General features: G+C 39.4%; 1 protein-coding gene across 2 annotated transcripts; it reads right to left on the bottom strand.

The window, feature by feature from the left end:
- Positions 1-177: 177 nt before the first annotated feature.
- On the bottom strand, positions 178-19,636 carry c2cd3 (C2 domain containing 3 centriole elongation regulator). 2 transcript variants are annotated; one of them, XM_071496396.1, is made up of 33 exons: positions 19,371-19,636; positions 17,792-18,061; positions 17,550-17,707; positions 16,471-16,649; positions 16,178-16,338; positions 15,957-16,089; positions 15,186-15,338; positions 14,952-15,099; positions 14,712-14,821; positions 14,221-14,424; positions 14,008-14,123; positions 13,767-13,885; positions 13,200-13,331; positions 12,679-13,116; positions 12,408-12,559; positions 11,208-11,451; positions 10,886-11,069; positions 10,608-10,791; positions 9,836-10,008; positions 9,611-9,743; positions 9,071-9,339; positions 8,389-8,469; positions 7,683-8,297; positions 7,252-7,593; positions 7,032-7,170; positions 6,872-6,936; positions 6,579-6,784; positions 6,346-6,476; positions 6,111-6,260; positions 5,830-6,020; positions 4,115-4,877; positions 3,626-3,734; positions 178-440 (listed from the first exon to the last, which is right to left on the bottom strand). In XM_071496396.1, the coding sequence occupies exons 1-33, from the start codon at positions 19,420-19,422 to the stop codon at positions 303-305; spliced, it is 6,642 nt and encodes a 2,213-aa protein (XP_071352497.1). In that variant the 5' UTR covers positions 19,423-19,636; the 3' UTR covers positions 178-302. The 2 variants fall into 2 exon arrangements, with proteins under 2 accessions (XP_071352497.1, XP_071352498.1); XM_071496397.1 differs by having other exon boundaries at positions 8,389-8,466.
- Positions 19,637-20,065: the final 429 nt, after the last annotated feature.

Below are 20,065 nucleotides of genomic sequence, written 5' to 3'. Positions count from 1 at the left end.
CAAATATTTCTGAACTACTGGGCCTTCAAACAGAAATGTGCATCTGCCAAATGAAGCACAGGTTCAGACAGTCAGGCAGTATATCTTGACATAGCCTGAGGCATGTTCCAAGAAACAGGTTCACTAGTAGGAAAAAATCATATACACTGTCAACAGAACAAATAAAAGAGGCTTCCAGTGTTTAAAACAGCAAATATTTATTTATAAAATTACAAAATGTTACATTTAATTTACATGATTTTTTTCACAGTCTGAAACCACTGAGCAGACAAAATGTGATCAGAAATGTTTTGCACCAAATACTAGCGATTCTCATCAAAGTGAGCTGCAAATATTTTTGCTATTCTTTCTGTCTCTTTCTTCATGGATGATGGTGACATGTTGGGACGCTGTGGAGGACCTCTGCGATGAGGAAAGCTGTGAACTGGTGAGATCAGCCCCTGGAAAGATTAAAAACACAAAAAAGAGCTGCCTAAGAATACTTTCTATTGTACTGAACATACAGAACTTGAAATAAATAAATGAATAACGGTGTACTAAGATGACAGACCTACAAGGCGTTACTCTACACAAACAAGCAGGCAAATTGTTCAAAGAACAATAAAGCACAGTAATACATGAGTCTCCAGTAAAACATGGACACAAGACTTTCTTTGGGTAAACATTCATGTTAATGGAAAGACTGTCAAACAGGCTTGTCAGGCGTGTCAGACTGTAGAGATAGTGTACAATCTTCAGAGTCATTCACCCCCCAGTTCATGCTGCAACACCTGGCTAGTCGAGCTCTCTCCACACCCTCCTTCAGACAGGATCCATTAACAATAGTGTGACGCAGAAATAGCTGACTATAAGTCATCCGGCTGAACTGTCTGACGTACACATTACAGACGACTCTAGGTACACACTGCGTTATATGTAACTGTGCTTTTTACTTTCCAGAATATGGACAAACCGAAAATCTGACACTTTTAGTTTTTCAAACTATAAAGTTTCATTTTATGTTCCATTGAATATGCATAGTGATGCATCAATATACTAATCTTATAAGTGTTAATGGTGGATTATATTTTGATGTAACTTCCAGCAGTGGTGCATTTCCAGCCATCCTGCCAAAAGTTTGTTGACATATCTAATTCTTTTCACCATGACAGAGATATCGTCAGAGACCAGAAATTTCCAATATCTCCGACCATGAATTACAGGTCAGAAGCTGACGTGAACACTTGTTCCCACTCAGGATACACAGAATTTGCCACAGAGGAACTCCAACAAGTTATAGAACTTTTTCAAAGACCCTCAAAGCAAATAGGACACACACTAAGTTTGCATCAGTTGGAGCTTGAATATTTCTGTAAATAAATTATTTCAGTTTCTGGCTTTTAAAAACTGCATAAAATAAAAAAAAACAAACATGTTTTTACCGTCAGAGTAGAATTATTTGCCAATAAAATTTAATGTAATCCATTTTAAATTGTAAATGTAACAATTACCTGTGCAAGAAGTGAAGAGATTTGAATATTTTCTGAATCTACTGTGCAACATGCTCGTGGGGCACTTGTATACTTTCATCATTATTATTCTTTTTCTCTTTTTAACCAGTGAAAAGCCCGTGACAATAAAGCTGGATATTGTGTATGTTTTTATGCTGTGTAACAATTTATCACAGCATAAGAACATACACAATATCCAGCTGAAATCTGATAAATGTATGCAAATATCTACTTAAAATTAAATAAAAGAGTAGAGACATGAAAGACATTTACTATTACATCATCACACATCCAGGTAAAATTTCTGTGCAACAAAAATGATTTAACTTCCCTCGTCATAGAACAGACAAGATTCTTAGTTATGCTGCATACTACCTTTAAATGTTGGGCCATGGTCATGTCCTTTAAGAGATTTATTTATGTGTCAGATTTTTTTATTATTGTTTAAACATTCTTATTTGGACCTGATGTTTTTATTTGATTATATCTTATATACTTATGTTCAATTCAATAAACTAATTACCTCCTGCAGTTTGATTCATCATGCCAGTTATTTTCAACACGTGTTATTAGTGTAGTTTTACCTTGTAACAGTGTTTGATCAGCACAGATGCCTGAGCCCTGACTCACTGTTAAGGACAGGGCTAATATTCAGGGCAGAGGGGAGTGTTTTGTTCTTGCAACAAAACAGCCATCGTAGACCTTTAGTTATGTGACAGCAGAGTCTCTGAATAGACTCAGCTGAAGGTGACAGATGAAATACAAACACATTCTTCTTTTGATTTTATGACTGTTCAAAGTACTTTGTCAACTTCTGTTCTAAAGCAAAGACAGTGTGGCAGGGAAAAACATTAGCAGTGCATTGACACTAAATAAAGGTAGATAGATGATACGTTTGCTGTTGGAACAATGAACACCAGGCTTACCTAACTTCACTGATTCTAAGAGTGATCCTGTATAACCAGGTTGGCTATTAAATGGCTCTGTCAACTCAGGTTTTAGCCATCTTATCAGTTTAGCTTTGCCTATTGTTTCTAATTACAAGCGACATTGTGTGAATCATGAATAAAGTATTGAATATAAAAAGATGCAACAGTGATACCTGTGGGAGTTATAGTGTGAGCAGAAAGTGATATTCAACAGGGTGGAATGTAAATAACATAACTGCATACCTAGAATAAGAGGTTGTTGAAACACTAGAAATAATTTGATAATATTAAATATTTCAGACTGAGTAACTATAATGGACTTGTTTTTGTTTTGTATCTGCACACTGAACCTGCTATTGAAAACAAAGTTGCCTCTTGTTATCCTGAGCTGCAGTGATGGTCTAAGAGTGTAAAAGCATCAGCACTGACAGGAATCCTGACAGAATGGCAAAAAAATGAAATGTAGCTGTAAAGTATTAGTGTCATTCACTCTCCCTCTCTTTGTTAGAAGCTCTGTTTTATAACCAGAGTGGACACATGGAAAGCCAAAACAATTCAACTACTCTATAGAAACATCTATCTATTCCACTGTTATTTCTCACTTTATTGTAAACCGTTTCATTGGGAATGACAACTCAGTATTTCCAGGGATGTGGTCAGTGGTTGGGCTGTTGGCGGGTTGTGATCTGATCCTCTTAAGTTAACTTGAATATCATTAATAGGTCTCTCTCTTAGTTTTTGTAGATCAGGATGCACATTTTTATGTTTACAACTAAAATATTCTTTATTTGTGTGAACTTTTTAAGGGTGTGTGTACAGTTTCTATTTGACATACTTGTTCTGTTTGAGTCAGATTATATAACACTGGGTAGACCTCAACCTGTCAATACTGCACGAATGAGAGTTAAATTACAGTGAACTCAGGTCGGTACACACTGTCCAACACTGTCCTGTCTTGACTGGCTTCTGTTCAGCATGCATCATGTGCAATGTGATCTATTAATAACACAATGATTTTGCACGGCACTGGGTAAAATTTTCTGAGAAATGAGTACTAGTAATGAGTTCTTCAAATAGGAATGAATAAAATTCAAAAATTATAATAATACCAAGACATTCAGATATCCAGTGAGACAGGAGTGAAAAGTAAAAGGGGTGAGAGAGGGAGTGTGAATGCCAGAGGTAGAGCTGGTGACAAATACTCACTGGGTCACCGGACGGCTGAGAGAAGGAAGGAGCTAATTTTATAGCTCTCATAGATGCCTCCAGTTGGTGAGAGGGGAGGAAGAAATTAGGGACCACCACAGGGACACAGCTTAATGTAAAAGGTTAAAAAAAACATTCTAGAAAGCATGTTGGCATCATACAGGCCAGTTAAGATCAAAGACTCTGGTAAATGGTAAAAAGGCATTTTCAAACTCACCTACAAGCAGAGACAATTTTTACAATTGTTCAGTTTTTGTTAAAAACTTTTTAGCAAGGTATTGATTCAACTGTATGGTCATTTTGGAGGATGTATACCTACCCTCAGTGATATAAATGTGGTGAACAAAATACACCACAAACTCTGGTTGAAGTGACCCCATGGATAATTCACACACTGAACTAGTTTTGTCATTACTGAACCAAGTAAAAACAAACAAAAAAACTAATGTGACAGGCAGAAACACATCAATAAATACCGATTAAGGATACGATTGGGGCGATGAATCTTGATCATCCAGGGAAGCATCAGGGGTATCTGTGGTGGGCTGTATGGTGGGTGATGGACTAGTATCATCTGACCCCTTTTTGGGGCTGTGAGGCCCTTTTGCTTGTCTTTGATCTAAAGCTTGTACTGTCCTTTCATCATCTCTCTCTCTGTCTGAAGCATCTTCTGCTGATCCATTAAAACTGTCACTTTCCTCTCGTCCTGTACATTCGTGTTTCCCACTGGAATCAGGAGTTTCCAGATTCGCCATCTGCCTCTTCTCATCCTCGTCTTGGCTCAAGTCTGCCTCCAGGCTCTCCAAAGCAACCATGTCAGGGTCTGACAGGATGCTGGTCCAAGGACTGGTTTTGTCTGTTAAAGAGGTTACCTCATTTAGATGCCTCGGCTTCACCACAACCTCTTCGTAATCTTCATCTTCCTCTTCATCATCATTAGTTCCCTCGTCCCGTCTGCAGTCTGTTCCATCTTCATCTTCATCTGTTCTTTCTTCGTTTTCGTCCTCGGACTCAGTAACTTTGTAGTTTTGTCTATGTGTTTCTTCCTCAGCCTCAGAGTATGTATGGTTCTCAGACATCTTTGGAAGAGGTGACGGTAGAGGAGACACATGTTCATGGGAAGAATTTGAAGCTCTGTGTAGACTGGAGATACTCTCAGGGATAGTTTGCGGGTTGCTTTCTCCAACAGGTGAGTCTGTCGAGCTGCTCTGGGAGTTGGAGGGAATCGTCTCCAGGTGGTTTCCTCGTAGGTCTGTGTGAGGAGGACAGTGGAGATTTTAGCTACACCACTAAGAAGATCAGGCTTCTGATTTTTTTTACTATCTTTGTTTGTCAGTTACATGAGAATTTGATGCTTTTTTGTTATTTGTCTTTGAGTTTTGGACTGATGGTCAGATAAAACTAGCAATGTGAATACACCTTAGAAATTATAAGGGGCATTTTTCACAATTGTCAAGACATTTAATTGAGGGCTGATTATCTTTTCAATAATTTTTTTGACTATAAAATGACTGTAAAAAGTGAAAAATGCTTATTACAATTTCCAACAGTCCAGAATTCAAAGATATTTAGACAAGGACAAACAGAGAAGCTAGAAACGACCAATATTTTGACATTTTTACAAATGACTTAAATGATCATTCCATCACCAGCAATTAATTTTCTGTCAAACTATTAATCATTGCAGCTGTAGACATAACAATGAACTGATTAATCAAGAAAATGATCAGAAGATTATGAGAATAATCTCATAATCTTAAACAAACATATAATAAACCTTAAACAAACGTATAATAAAACTTGATATAAGTCGCAGGAGTACTTTCTGAGTGACAACAATGCAGCATTGACCTGATTCCATTAGTTGATATTTCAGCTTCACTGGTCCTCCTACTGAAGACTGAAGAAGGACCAGTGATGCCTCCTTTTATGGTAGCAGTGTGCAAGCTACACAGACTGTATCCACAATGAACTCTGGGTCAACTGCTGAGGTTGGGTAAAGTTTACCTGCCAAGAATTATCTGTAAATGGTAAAATGTAATAATGTCCATTTTGAAAAGAAACGTAACATCCATCAAACCAATTCTAAATGCTCAAGTGATGTATTCAAGACTACTGTTGGAAAAAATGGCAGTGAATTTGACACATATAGCTGGTAATTTCAAACACATTAAGTGAACACCCTTCATGGATGAGCAGCTCACCATTAATGATATTGTTGACTTCACCAACTAACTGGTTGGACTTGAGAAGAAGCTGAGTTGTGTCTATATCTGACTCCCTCTGTTCCTCTTGTTTGGTAGGACAGTCCTGCTCAGTGACAGATGGGAACGCGGGAGTGGAAAGTTTACGACTGAAATATCTTTGGATGTTGTCGAGCTCGCTTAGTTTTTTCCTGTAAAAACAAAGTCAAAGCTCAGATGAAAAAAAAATTTAAATAATCTACAAAGCAACGATGTTGGTCTGTCTATGTGAGGACTGATACCTGAGCGCTGAAAACAGGAATGAGCTGGAGGGATTGATGTCACCTGTGCTGCTGCTGCAGACAGAGTGAGCTGCTGTTTGCTCCTGCAGACTCTGATGGTAAAGACGCACTTTGTCCATGTGCTCAAAATGACGGTCACTCTCACTGCACCTGAACAGACATATAAATACAGTGGTGGAGAGCGTGCGGATACATTTTTAAATAATGATTGAATTAAAAGGTGTACTTTAGAAACCTTTCAGAGAACATCCTGTCCGTGTGGTCAGGTGACGAGATTTTCTGCTCAGGGTAGCGGCTGATGTGAGAGGGGAAGCTACTGTAAGTGGCTGTGGTGTGATAGCTGAGAGGAAGGGCCTGAAATAAAACCTGTAATCAAACACATTCATCCTCATTAATCTTTAAGAATTAGACACTTGTTTGATGATATTTTTTCTGAAAGGTATTCTGTATGTATGAATAATTTCTCACCGGTGAGTTTTTGGCAGCTTCTTCATTCACTGTTTTTCTTTGTCCTCGGAGGTCTTGGACCCCCTTTAGCGGAGTGACAGACACTTTGAGCTGGCCATGACATTGACCACTGAAGTCTGTGATGTTGTACCAACCACACACTGACTTGAATCCACAGAGTAAAGGGGACAGGTCTACAGAGGCAAATCCAAGCACCCTCTCCATTTCTATGGAAGCAAAATAACCCAAAAATGAATTAATGTATGAAAACAGATTAATGTAACACAAATCATGAACTGCACTGCCTCCTGTACCTCCTTTGTGCCAGACTTTGAACACGAGCGATTGTTGTGGATCAACAAGAAGCTGCTTTGAGAGTCTGGAAATTTGAAATGAAACATCAGACTGATATTAATTTTAATGTAGTCTACATATCTTCAAATATCTAAGTTAATGTGTTGTATATAACTTGACCTGCACTCATGCTGATGGTCCCAGACAGGGCAGTCAGTGCTGGCTATGACAGCTGTGGACACTGGTTCAGCAGAGTCAGCGGTGACGTATGAAACATAGCAGCATGGTGTCCCTTCACTGCGCTCTGCCAGAGGACAGCCTGCCAGAGAGGGATATGTTTTATTTAATGTACATAAAAGACAGGAAAAAATTTAAAATAAATCCTGGATCATAGACTCACCTTTCAGATTCAGGTGCATCGCTCGGTCCACTGTGACAGTCACAGGGAAAGATTCATCCATGCTCATTCCTGTATGCTGCACAGATGTGATGTCTGGAGTGGTTCGGGAGGATTTATTCTTTTTTCTGCTTGGTGTACAGTTTTCGGGTGAAGTGGGCGAGGGGGGTCGATCTGCTGTTTCCACCTCCTCTGATAAGAGCTCCCCCTGGCTGTCAGAGTCCATCTGAGTGTCAGCTCCAGCAGATGCCTTCCTGGGGACAGAACCTGCCGTCAGGGTGATGTGCACCCTGAGAGCTGCCCCTAGTAGATCTGTTGCAGAACGCCTGAACAGGGGGTACACACCTGTGAAATCACAAAACCAGGATTATACACAGAAATAGAGCCATAAAATTATCATCAGTTAAATTATAACACAATTAATCATTTCTCACCACTGAGAGTCATCTTCTGCTTGGGCTTCTTTGCCAGAGAGGACAGATCAACAAATGTTGACCCAATCAGCCGGTCTTTGTCAGTGGGTCTTCTGGTTTTGTCCTTCTTGAAGGCAACCCACACCTGCACCTCCAGCCTCTCCTCTCGTAGATACCACATTAAAGGTTGAGTCCTCCTCAGCTCCACAGTTCTACTTCCTTCAAAACTTACTGTGGCCTGGTTGTCCTTCCCACCCTCTGTGACAGATGGGTGTTTCATCTGAGAGCAGAAGGCCTCCTGTTCATAAAACTTGTACCTGAAGTAGCAATAGGTGGAGCGCTGAAGCTCACTGTGGCCTGGCAGAAGCAAACAGTGGACTGGTATCCACGCTCTAGGCATTGAAATAGTTAGCGAGAGTTTCTTCATGCTTTCTTCCCAGGATTCTTCCTCATCCTGCATTTCATACTGACTCTGGGCCATTACCCAGCCTAAACCCTGAGCAGCTTTAATGACTCTTTCTCTGTCTGCGTGGTGGGCAAAGTTGACAGAGACCTCTAAACCCCCGACCAAGACATGCTGGTGCTGAGAAGAACTTGTTTCCTGAGGGATGTACACTCCAAACCAGCCAGAAATACCTTTAAGTTTAGAAAATAAAAAAACACAACATCATAACTTTGTTTATCAGACATTGGACTTGGTTCAGCAGTAATTAAGAGTGCAATATACCTGTTCTTTTATTGATGAGATCAGCTAGTGGTATCTTCACTGTGCCTAACACCACATCTTTAGGCTTGGAAACATTTGCTGCTACAGAAAAATTAGCACAATATAAATTAAGAGTATTACAGATAGACACCAATAATGGCAGTTGGAGCTAAGAACTTTAAAAAATACTGCTTCAATAAAAAAAATCTTCTGAACAAATTCAAAAATACATTTTGGAACAACTTGATGCCAAAGACAGAGGTAATACTTACTCATCCTTGTGCCAGCTTTATTACATTCCAGCTATGTAGACTTATATTCATTTGTATGAATCCTATACAAATCAGGGCAGCAACTAGCAATTATTTTCATTATCGAATAATTTGCTGATTATTTTTTGAATTGCTTGTTTTTTCGAAACATCACAGAACATGAAGACTAAGAAAACTAAAAAAATTTCAGAGGTTTAACACAATGTAAATTTGGATTTCTTTAAATATGACATGCTAAACAATGAACTGATCATCAAATTGTCTTTCCAGAGATTAATCAACTGATGGTCTCAGGTCTATATAAACAGGGACAGCATAAAAAAACAAACTTGCAGTCAAAAATTTAAATTATGCATGTTAAATGTTACCATTTTCAACATTTACATTAATCTCTAATAATGCTGATTAAGGCATAATAAGTTCTCTTTAACCTTTGCGACTGTCTCGGTTCCAAACAGTAAAGACAGCAGAAGCCTCTTCCAGCTGCTCAACCAGGCTGCAGGTTTCTCCGGTGCTTCTCTGAACCAGCAGATCACAGGACACCTCCATGTGGTGGTCAAACTCGGGGCAGAAGGTCCTGGCAGCTATGCGGGTGCACCTCTTCTCACTCTCAGGCAAGAAGGAGAGCTGGACTGTGACATATGTGTTCACCCCAACACTGACAAAGTAGCTGAACCTTTCATCTTGTTCTGATAACACCCTGCAATACAAGATCAAATACTTTCAGTTTGATGCAGTGAAATTTTGATATCTGCTGCACTGCTGAAACACTTGCCATCAGACACCAATAAATGGAGCTAAATTTCATCAATCTCAAAACTTACAGATGAAAATTTAACAGCATTGTCTCTTTCCAGCACTTTGTGTCGTGCTTGTGACAGATATTTTAGCAGCAGCTTTCCAGACAAAATTATATACTTAATACTTCATAGTTTCCATTCTGAAAAAAGAACATGATGATAGTGATGTACCTTGCTGCTGCCTGCAGACCTGATGCTCTTTGCACTTGAACCACAAGTGTCACAACACGAGAGACAGCTCCTCTGCCAGTCCGTCCATGACTCACGGGGCGGTGCTTGTACCGAATGCAAACATCCAGCAGGCCTGAGAAACAAAATGGACGGGTCACAACATCACACATGCCAAATATATGTCCATGCAGTATTATAATGCCATTGCTCTGTATGTCCCTATACCTGAGGGCTGGGGCTGATGCTCTGTGGGACTATCTGTCCTGGGAATCAGGGGTAGGGAGAACATTTGGGCCTCATTAGGGTGTTGTCTCTGCAATGTGACCAGGGCACACAGCTTGGACAATGGAAGCAGTCCTTTGGCCACAAGCTGATCTCTGACATTTGGATAGTAATATCTGCAGAGATATAGCAATAATTCAAATTAAACAAACAGGTATAATATATTTAATATATTTAAAAATTGTAAGCTATTAATTTACAACCAAACTTATATAACTGATAACACTGACACTTAAGTGTTGCTTCAAGCAGTAATGCAATAGGTGAATTGTGTATTATAAGGCTTTATCGTATATTTATACCTAAAATAACAGTGTAATGTTTACATCCTTTCATTTACAAGACAGTGAGAAATGCAGCAAGGTGGATGTTTGGACTACAAACTGCTTTGCAGATGTTTTTCTTTAGTGTTACATGTTGTAGTCGCTCTGCTGGACATTAACAAAATGTCTGGCCACGCAAATAAGGCAAGGAAACAAAGTTGAACATATATTTTTAAGGGGCACATTTCAGCAGCAGTGGGTTTCCCAACATAGCTATTGCATGATTTGCAACACTTTAATACAGTGGCATAACTCACTATTCACACATATTATACCCTAGGAGGTTATATATTGGTGTAAATGTCACGTTTGTAATTAACATTTTAGCTGTGAGTGTGTCATTACAAGTTCAAATTTTATTTAGATGGTTAAGAACGTTGGCAACGACAGACCTGCACCACACTTCAAACTGGACACCTCCTCCACTGCTTAAGCCTTGACTTGAAAGAAAGCTGAGCAGCAACCTCTGAACAGGCACTCCCTCGGGAACCAGAAGTACATGAGTCTCAGTGTGACCAAATGCTGGGTCAGGCACACAGAGAGTGGTGGTGGTACGAAACAGCTTCAGGTTCACACCTATTGGTAATGATACAAAGGTTAGAATAATGCAATGGAAGAAAAGACTTCTTGGGTGATTTTAGTTCATTTTTATAAACTAAGATTGCCTTACTACTCTCTATGGGGTTATGGTCCACTGCTGCAGCAGGGTCACCGTCCTGACAGGGGAAACTGTACTGGACGTAGCAGTCAGCTTCACCCCACACTGTAGACTGCAGAGGCGTTAGCCCGTTTACCTTCTCCACTCGTATCATAAACAGATGCTCTCTCATAACCTCCTCTTTTGCTGACATCATCTGAGGGAGAAACAAGTGTTAAAGGAGGTGAAAGGAACTCGTTATCTTTTCAGCACAGTATATTCTTGTCCATGCCCACACACTGGAGGAAGAAAGAAACATGCTCTGATTAAAAGGTGCAACTTTATTAACACTGACCTTTGTTTGTGAATGTGGCTGGTAATCAAGAAGATGAACTGGTTTCACAAGATGAGACAAAGAGTCATATTCTTCATCCCTTGTGCGCTGGAGGTTAACTATCTGCTCTGATCCACCCATAGCCAAAACAACCCTGAGGTTGCCCTTACAACTGCCTGAGAATACATCAATGACCGGCATGTAGCAGTCAACCCCTAAAACAGGGTACTGTGCCTGGAGAAGAAGATGGGTGATCTTTGGATCCCTGGAGGGGATAAAAAACAAGAGAGGAGGGTTACTGGTATCACATGCAGCCCCACTAAGAGAGTTTATAGCAGGTTGTGACATTTACAACATTTTCTGTGGAGCAGGCCTACCACAGCGCCTCCCAGAGGGAATGTTTGGTTTTTGTTTTCTTTTTTCCTTTTTTTTGCAAGTCAAGTTTTTTATGAAGTTTTCCAAAAGATATCAAACATAATGCAACACATGACAATATATTACAGCGAGTCAATTAAGAACAGATAAAATAATCAGCTAATCTAAAGAAAATAAATGAAACCAGTAATATTTCAAAAACAGGCTTTCTCTGACTCTTCCAATGACAGAGGACAATCCTTAAAGCTCAATTAAAGTTCAAATGTAAAAGTATCCAATATTTTTGACTACTTGTTTCCAAAAGGGGGGGGGGGGGGGGGACAAAACCGACACTGTTTTCCCACATATACTCTTCTACATTTGAATTAATATTTGAATTAAGATCTATGTCTATGTAAGATAATGTCCAGTTACCATACAGCATATTTGCCATAATTTTATAAAAAAAGGGAACCTCATTGTGCACTCTATTGAAATTCAAACAGACCAGGTTTGTTCTCCTTTACACCTAAAATAACCCCCAAATGTTTTATGCTGCCAGAGGGCGAGTAAAAAAGAATGTAAAGGATTCCAATAAAGTAAAATTTTTGTCTGCTCTGAACTAAGATATCACAGTTGTATTTCATGTAGCTAACAATAATCATCATTATCATTCTGTTTATTATTTTCTTGAGTAGTCAACTGGGAAAACAACAAATATTGACATTCACGAGGTCAGAACGAGCAAACTTTATATTATATATATGTATATGTATATATTTTGTGATGATTCCCAGTCTCTGTAAATTCAGACAGAAAGTTTTTTGTTTTTTTTCACTGAAAATGTGTCATCTTTCCCTGACTCACCTAAATGACATGTAGAACTGGTGAAGAGGTAATTTAACAAGGCCCAGGAGTCGATCTTGCCCTAAGCTTCCTGTTTTCTGCCACACCTCGATTACCATCACGTTATTCTTCATCCGCTCCAACAGCTTAGTTGTTAAGGCCACAGGAGTCACCTAACAAACAGGAAGGAGAAAAGGTCTTGTGGGTCAATGGGCTATTGCATTCACATTGCTTTGCTGCAGCTTAGTTAAACTTTTGGATATGGTTAGAAGACACCATCTCCTGGACTAACCTGAACAAAGTTGAAAGAAGGGTTCGCGTGACCCCAGCTGACAACAGATCTTGCCATCTCATCACACCAAAAGAGTTTACAGTTCAAGTACACATTTGGAGCCTGCACAGGCCCACAGCTGAAGTTCTTTCCATCTGGCACCATGAGTAACGTATGCAGCAGGACCTCAGGGTCCTCTTCTACCTGCTGCCATGATTCATGAGAGGAGGTGTGCAGGCTGGGATGACGAGTGGGTTCTTTAGTGGGTTTCTGAGGACTCCAAACATTTAGTCTGGGGTCTTCTAAAGAGTGAGCAGGTAACTCCTCTCTACCAGTGTGAACAGGTTGAGATCTGGAGCTGGTCTCTCTCTGTGGACTGGGTGCAGCCTGTGAGAGTGATGTGTTTTTGCTTTTTCCAGAGGAGAAATCTTTGCTGTCTGTTGCAAGCTCTAATGACACCTGAAAAAAATAATATGACCTCTATGTCACCACCGTCAGGGCTTGCAAACATTTATCACTGGGAGAAAAAAGCAGTATATTACCACAAGAGGTCCAGTCTCCTTTATTTCACTGTTTCCTTCCAGGCTCTGTACAGGTAAAACAACAGACTGACTCAGCTGCTTATCCTGCAGCAGACTACGCATTGGGTGAACTGCTCTGCCAACAGGAACAGGCTGCAACAAGAAAAAGGTAAAACATGGTCATTTGTTCATATAGTGATGAGTTTTATTTATTTATGAAATTATTTATTTATGGAAGCATTATTTAACACAATTCCATTAATAGCAGTCTCATTTTTAGCAGAGATAAATGGCATATCACATGTCAGAAATATAATAACAGACTTTAAATGAATACTTTGCAAAAGAAAGCAAAGGGTGTAAATATCCACAAATGCTAAATGACATTAATATTAGGTTGATGCAGTAATAGGTATGTGTTGAACACATGTGATGAACACAATTTATTACCACAGCAACTGACATTATAACCACTAAATTTAAGTAGACCCAAATTTAATCTGTAGACTGTAGTCAGTCACTCACCCTTAAATACTATTACTCATTTTAACCAATCAAATGAGATATGTTTACTCCAAAGCTACTTACTTTCTTTTGGTCAATCCTTCGTGAGTAAATCTTGAAAATAAGATCAGTTTTCCACCACTGTTTAACTGCTGCTGTGCTGAAGTGGACAGGAAACACAGACTGCTGGAGGAACTTAACCGCTTAAAAACAAAAAAAGAATGTACATGTGTGTCAGAAGCAGTCACAAACCAGTACCACAGACTGACAAAGAGTGTTTTTCACTCAGGTGGGTTTCAAAAAAGCAAATTCTAGCACATCATACCTCCTCTTGTTACTTTACTGGAAACAGCTCTGGTCACCTCCCCATCTCCAACTTTCTCGCGATCATGTGGACTAGAAGTGGATGCCATCGGGAACACATACTCAACAAAGTAAGTGCTGAAATAAAAAGAAACACGGGTAATGTCCCAGGCTTTTGTTAGTTATAATAATTATATTTTTAAATGAGATCAATGTAATGTTATGTTTAGCCTACCATTTCTTGCTGGTTAATGGTCGAGGAGGTTTCCCTTTAATGGAGGTCTTTCTGGGTGTGGTGGTTGTGCTGCCTGTAGGTACAGTCAGGGAGTCGATGGTCACTCTTGCCACTTTGATCGAACTCAGCAAATTCAACTGCTCCTTGCTCAGGCCAGGAAGAATATAACCAGCATCTGGAGAGCGCTGATGCTCTGAATTTGGACTGAAAACATACAAAATATAGTGAATATTTATCTGTGATGTACAAAAAGTATTATGGTTACATCTAGTTTATATATATGTGTGCATCCTGTATATGCTGTGCAATTGGTCTGTTAACATAATTCCTTAAGGTAAAGACATGTACTTTCATATGAAGTGCACAGTGTCGTTTTTTTAATGATGTATGTCGTTGTATTTTTTTAACAGTTGCTACTTTTAAACGGTGTAAGGATGAAAAAAAAAAAAACTCCAAGCAGGATGGCTTATGAAGCATGTAAAAGCTCTTACCCTTGAATAATCTTGGGTGCAGAGTTTGTCTGCTCATTTGACTGCTTTTTACTAAAGGACACTGCTCCTTGACCCTCTGCCTGTGTGTCATCTGGCCTGGCATCTGACCTCTGCAAGAAGAGAATAAGGACTTTAAAGAGCCCTCTGCTAGAAAATCAAGCAAACCAAGTAAACTGACACTGATATTGCATATGATGTATGTGCTTTTCCTTGTCAATCATCAGATAATCTTCTACTTACAGGGGTTTTGTAGAACAAATTTTCCAGTAAGCTCTCATCGTATTGTGGATCATTTAGTTCACTATCCTCACAAATACTGCTATGGCCAGACAGAGACTTAGGGGAGAAGCCCTCTCCATCCCAGAGGGGAAGAGGAGATGTGTTTAAGCTAAAAGATAAGAAGAGCACAAGTATTAGAGACAAAAAAGGCTTTAATTTTCTGTCACATTTGGAAATAAATGTACACCCAAGTACCTGCCAAGGAGAAGATCCACAGCTCTGCTGTCCATGTCAGCAACACAGTCTAAGCCACAGTCTGAGACCACAGCAACATCATCAGAGTGTTTGAGAGTTGAATCATCATGCAGAATATTTTGAAGAAACATCCCAGAAGGAGAAGGTAAAGGCCTGCAAAGACAGAATTTAAAGTACTATAAACTGTGCATTATAAAGTTTAAACCTTATTTTCCATCTTTCAAGCTTATATTCAATCTTGTGCTTGCCATTCCCAGGATTTAGGGTTCCTGTCTGTCCCGAGAGTTAAACTGCGATCTGCTGGCTGCATAGCTTCTTCCTCTGCAACAACCTTCCTGCCTTCAAATCCAAACTTAAAATTCATCTTTAGGCCTTAACTTTCAGTTAGCTCCTTATTCTTTGTACCTGTTACCATTCTCCCACCAGCAGGTTTGCGTCAGTCTCAATTAATCAATTAAACCTAGTATATACAGCATAGTCCATGTTGTCCTGGCAAAAAGATTACAGTAAACTTTCTGAAAACCACTGCATTATTCTAGAGGTTTCTGGCGGGGATTGTTGGGTCTGTAATATATATTATAAAGAGTGGGGTCCCCCTCCATAGGAAAAGTGTCTATGAGATAACTTCTGTATTGATTTGTGTGATTTGGCGATATATAAATAAAGTGACTTGAGACTTGACTTGAACTGACTTGTTATAGTATATTAAAATATTGGGGGTTTTTTTTGTTTTTGTTTTTTTTGTTACAAACTTTTGTAACAAACACTAACCTTGGAGCCGGTAGGACGTTGTCCTTTGGGAGAGGCAGTGGGGTATCTTTCAGAGCTGGGGCAGAATCCATGTCACATGTCAAAGCTGACACCACCATAGCGTTTCTAAGCTTATTCCCACGCTCTAAAATAACTGAAATGAAAGAAAATGGCAAATATTTGTTCCCGAAACTGTCAAATTTTTGCATTTATATTTAAGTACACCTGATGCTGGCACCAACCTGAGAGGACATCATTGGTTGTTTGTCCACAAAACTTCTGACTTGGATTCACAGCTGTTTGGCTGTTCTGAAATGTGTTTGTTTTTGGCATCTGATTCTCAAGCGACTCTTGTTTGCCTTCGTCTTTCTGGGCATTTTGGAAATATAAGTGGTCTTTCCCTCTGAAAATATTACAACCATGCATGCAATAAGATCATTAAGCTCAGATTTAAACTTAAGACTGGTGAGCTCTTACAACAAGTCACAGTCATTTGATTATGAACAGCAATGACATTACATCAACTACTTCAAACCTTGGTGTATTTCCACTGCTGCTCCCAACTGATTCTTTCCCACTGCCAGCTGAGAGTGACCTGAGCTGTGAGGGCACAGTCAGTGTGGTGACTTGTGGTACTTCAACACTGATATCTGTGTTGGGACCTGAGCTGCTGCTGTCATAGGCTTCAGTCAGAGGCTCCAAACTGAGTGAAACCTGAGGGGGAAAATAAAAAAAAAAAAAGGTAAAATGTGGACGGATGGATTTCAATGGTTTGCTTTTTAATGCCACAATTCTAAATGATGAGCACCAGGCGTGGGTGATAACAGACACTCATGAGTCATAACATTACGGAATTCCTCCTAAACTCTTTACAGATATCATTATGGATACAAAAATGTTTAGAGGCTTAAGAAGTTGTCAAAGACATAATACATCCAACGTCTGAGGTTCTTATGCTGTTAAATATTATGATATTCTTTGTCACTACACAGTAAGGTCACAGTTAGCTACAGAACAGCATCCCTGCGGGCAGAGAATCTTTGTCTTGGCTTAAGGCACTTCAGCAGCTCACATAATTGCCAGAAGGCAGGTCTTAACTATTTTTTTCATGGGGGCCACACTGGCAGGTCAATAGAGGAGCCACCTTTAAAGCTAAACACCAAAACGTGCTAATAAGTCAGTTGATTAGTGCAGTCTGTGAAAAGAAGCAGTTCATCTTTAAACTTAACTTTGAAGCAATGTCATCAAAAAATAAAAGTAGGCTTCAAAAGAGAAAAAAAAGAGAAACTATGATGGGGAAAGCAGCTGAGACATAGTTCTTGTGAACACTTGGGGAGTAGCATGTCAGACTGGTTTAATATTGTTATGTAACATTGCTAATTAGGTAATATTTTTAATAGTTATCTTGCCGATAAATGAAGCAGCATTGGTGTCAGTTTGAGAAACAAGCACAGAGACTGAATCTAGAGTTCATCTCAGCTAAGGTCACTGAGTTTCCTTACTACTACAGAGCTCTTAATCTATGCAGCAGTCATTAAGTTAGTCACTGCAACGACCAGGTGCTGTTCCACAAAAGCAGTTTACTGGTTGACGTGAATTCATGTTTCCACTCACCTGTAGCTCCCCCAGTTTTTCAGATGTTGGAGATACAAGGGTGTAAAATCCACTAATGGGGTTTGACAGAGAGAGATGGGAGATGCCTGCGACCTGAGCCCGTGCAATTGGCAAATGATCCGATTTTGTCAGAACTTCCAGCACCAATGATCCCATATCTGTTCATGAACGACAGTTATAAACTTTAAAAATATATGTTTGCAGCATAGCCAACTCTAACATATCTTAGTCTTTTTAGTTACCTGTAAGATACGAGGTGAACTGCTTTGGCCCGCAGCGGATGGCGAAGCGAGTTGTGGTCTTGATGGTCTTCTGTGAGAGCTGCGATCCATCTCTTGGAAAGAAGTGTGTCCCGTTGGATGACTCTCCCCACCAGCGAAGCCTGACGAATGTTGCAGTCGGAGGCTTACGAACTGTCCACAACACCCGGTTTATTGTCACCCGCAGAAAGCATCTCAGCTGGCCCTCGACCAGAGGAGGGAGGCTGGTGGAGGGGGACACATCGCTGCAGACTGCAAAAGAGTTACTTTGGATCAGCAAAGACAAGACAATAGGCATACACAGTAAATAATGACATCAAAAGTCACCATATAATGCAACAGGTAAGAGTGGTATTTGCTGCAGTTTTGCTGAAGTGTAACAGTCGTACTGTTCTGCACGTTAATAAAAGTTGATTCCAATTTCTATATTGTGACATACTGATATCTGCGAATATTTGTTCCAATAATGTGCAGTTTCATCCATTATCAAGCAGGGTCATTCCAGGTCACATCAACAGAGGCCTGCTGACTGACCATCTTGGATTGACTTCATAATGTATGTAAGTAATATCATGGTACCTAACAACTACAGTGCAAAATTTTCAGCTTGTATCTTCTTTAGTTTCTGTGATATGGAGGGCTTAAAATAGGTCATGACCCTAATAAATACCAGTGAAAAAAGAAAAAAAAAGAATTGCAAAGTACCACAAGTAATTCTTTTTTTTTTTCATGCTACATGCTTGAAAATTTCAGGGATTGTGCCACATGTTTAGATCTTCTAAAATGATCTAAACAGTTAAACTGTAAATATACAGTTGCATATTTGGCCAGTCTTGTCTTGCAGATAACTGTATTAAAAAAATCTTTTGTGCTTTGGGGAAACATTTTTCCAGTCTTCAAATCTCCACTTTTGGTGACACTATGCCAACTGATCCATACCATCTGGCACTGACAATCATGCCAAATTCATAGTCAGAGTTTTTTCTCTATTCTTATATTTAATGTGAACATTAACTGAAGCTCCTGACCTGTATCTGCATGCTTCTATTCATAACATTACTGCCACATGATTACACATGTGGACAAGTATGTCTTGGTCTCCTTATTAATGAAGTCAATTGAAAAGACAATGACAATTATGCTATAACTCTTGGAATTTTGTATGTTTCATCCTTGCAGCCTTGGCAGAAAATTAATTCCTCTCTAAAATATAGGAGTAAAAGAAAAGAAATAAGATAGATAAAATGAGGGAGAGACCTTTAGGACAGGGTAATCTTTTAAACAGTGTTTCTTTAAGACAAAAAGGAGTTTATACGTCGGTTATGAGCATCCTTTAGCAAAAACTACAAACTGCTCCAATCCAACAGCGAACAGCATTGAAAATAAGGAACATAAATAAAGTTGACAACACACGCAAAAACAGCGACACAAACCGAGAGAGCCAAAGCTAATTTTCTGAATAATTTTACCAAAAGAGCTAACATGAGGCTTATGTGACACTGACAGCTACTTAACAACGTTAGCATTTGCGGCTAGCTAAGCTAACAGCGGTTCAGTTTACCTTTCCTTCTGCTGCTTCCAGCTTTGACCGCTCTCTGTTTTCTGCCCTTCATCCCTTAGTAAATACCGGTGGTGAACGACGGCCTAGGCAAAACAGTGTCTGAACCGTCAGTAGGCATGATTTTATCACTCCGGCTGACTAATAATCCGTTTAACAGAGCCACTTGAGCTTCACACAGCCTACACACATACACACGAACACACATACAAACGGCAGCGCGCAAAACTGTTTCCGAGCAACAAAGTGCGACCAATAACTTTTGTCCCGCCTCCGCTGCCGCTGCCCTGCACAGAGGCATTCTGGGAAACCGAGTTTATTGTTTTGTTGTTGTTAAAGGGTACGTTTCTGTAGAATTTTTTTGTAATTTCTCATCACTGACTAAACGCAATGGAGTAAGAAGGAAAATGTTTTGGAGCAGAAGTAAAAAGTCACAAAATATGGAAATACTCAATTATATAGGCTACTTTAAAATTGTACTTAAGTACTTCTGTAAAATGCACTCGATGTACTTAGTTACTTTCCACCACTCTCTTGAGCCAAATATAATGAAAATCTATTAATAACACAATAGAGATTTATATTATATAGCAATTAATCAGTACACAAATGATATAATCATTGGTTAAAGAACCAATTTTTACAGGTATCCCCTATCTATTTAAACCATAACCTATGTAGTGTAATTCTAAGCCCTA

Source organism: Trachinotus anak, unplaced genomic scaffold (genome assembly GCF_046630095.1).
Source record: "Trachinotus anak isolate AG129_WGS33_773 ecotype Australia unplaced genomic scaffold, CSIRO_AGI_Tana_v1 ptg000014l, whole genome shotgun sequence".
Classification (NCBI taxonomy): Eukaryota; Metazoa; Chordata; class Actinopteri; order Carangiformes; family Carangidae; genus Trachinotus; species Trachinotus anak.
This window is presented reverse-complemented; position numbering and strand designations above follow the sequence as displayed.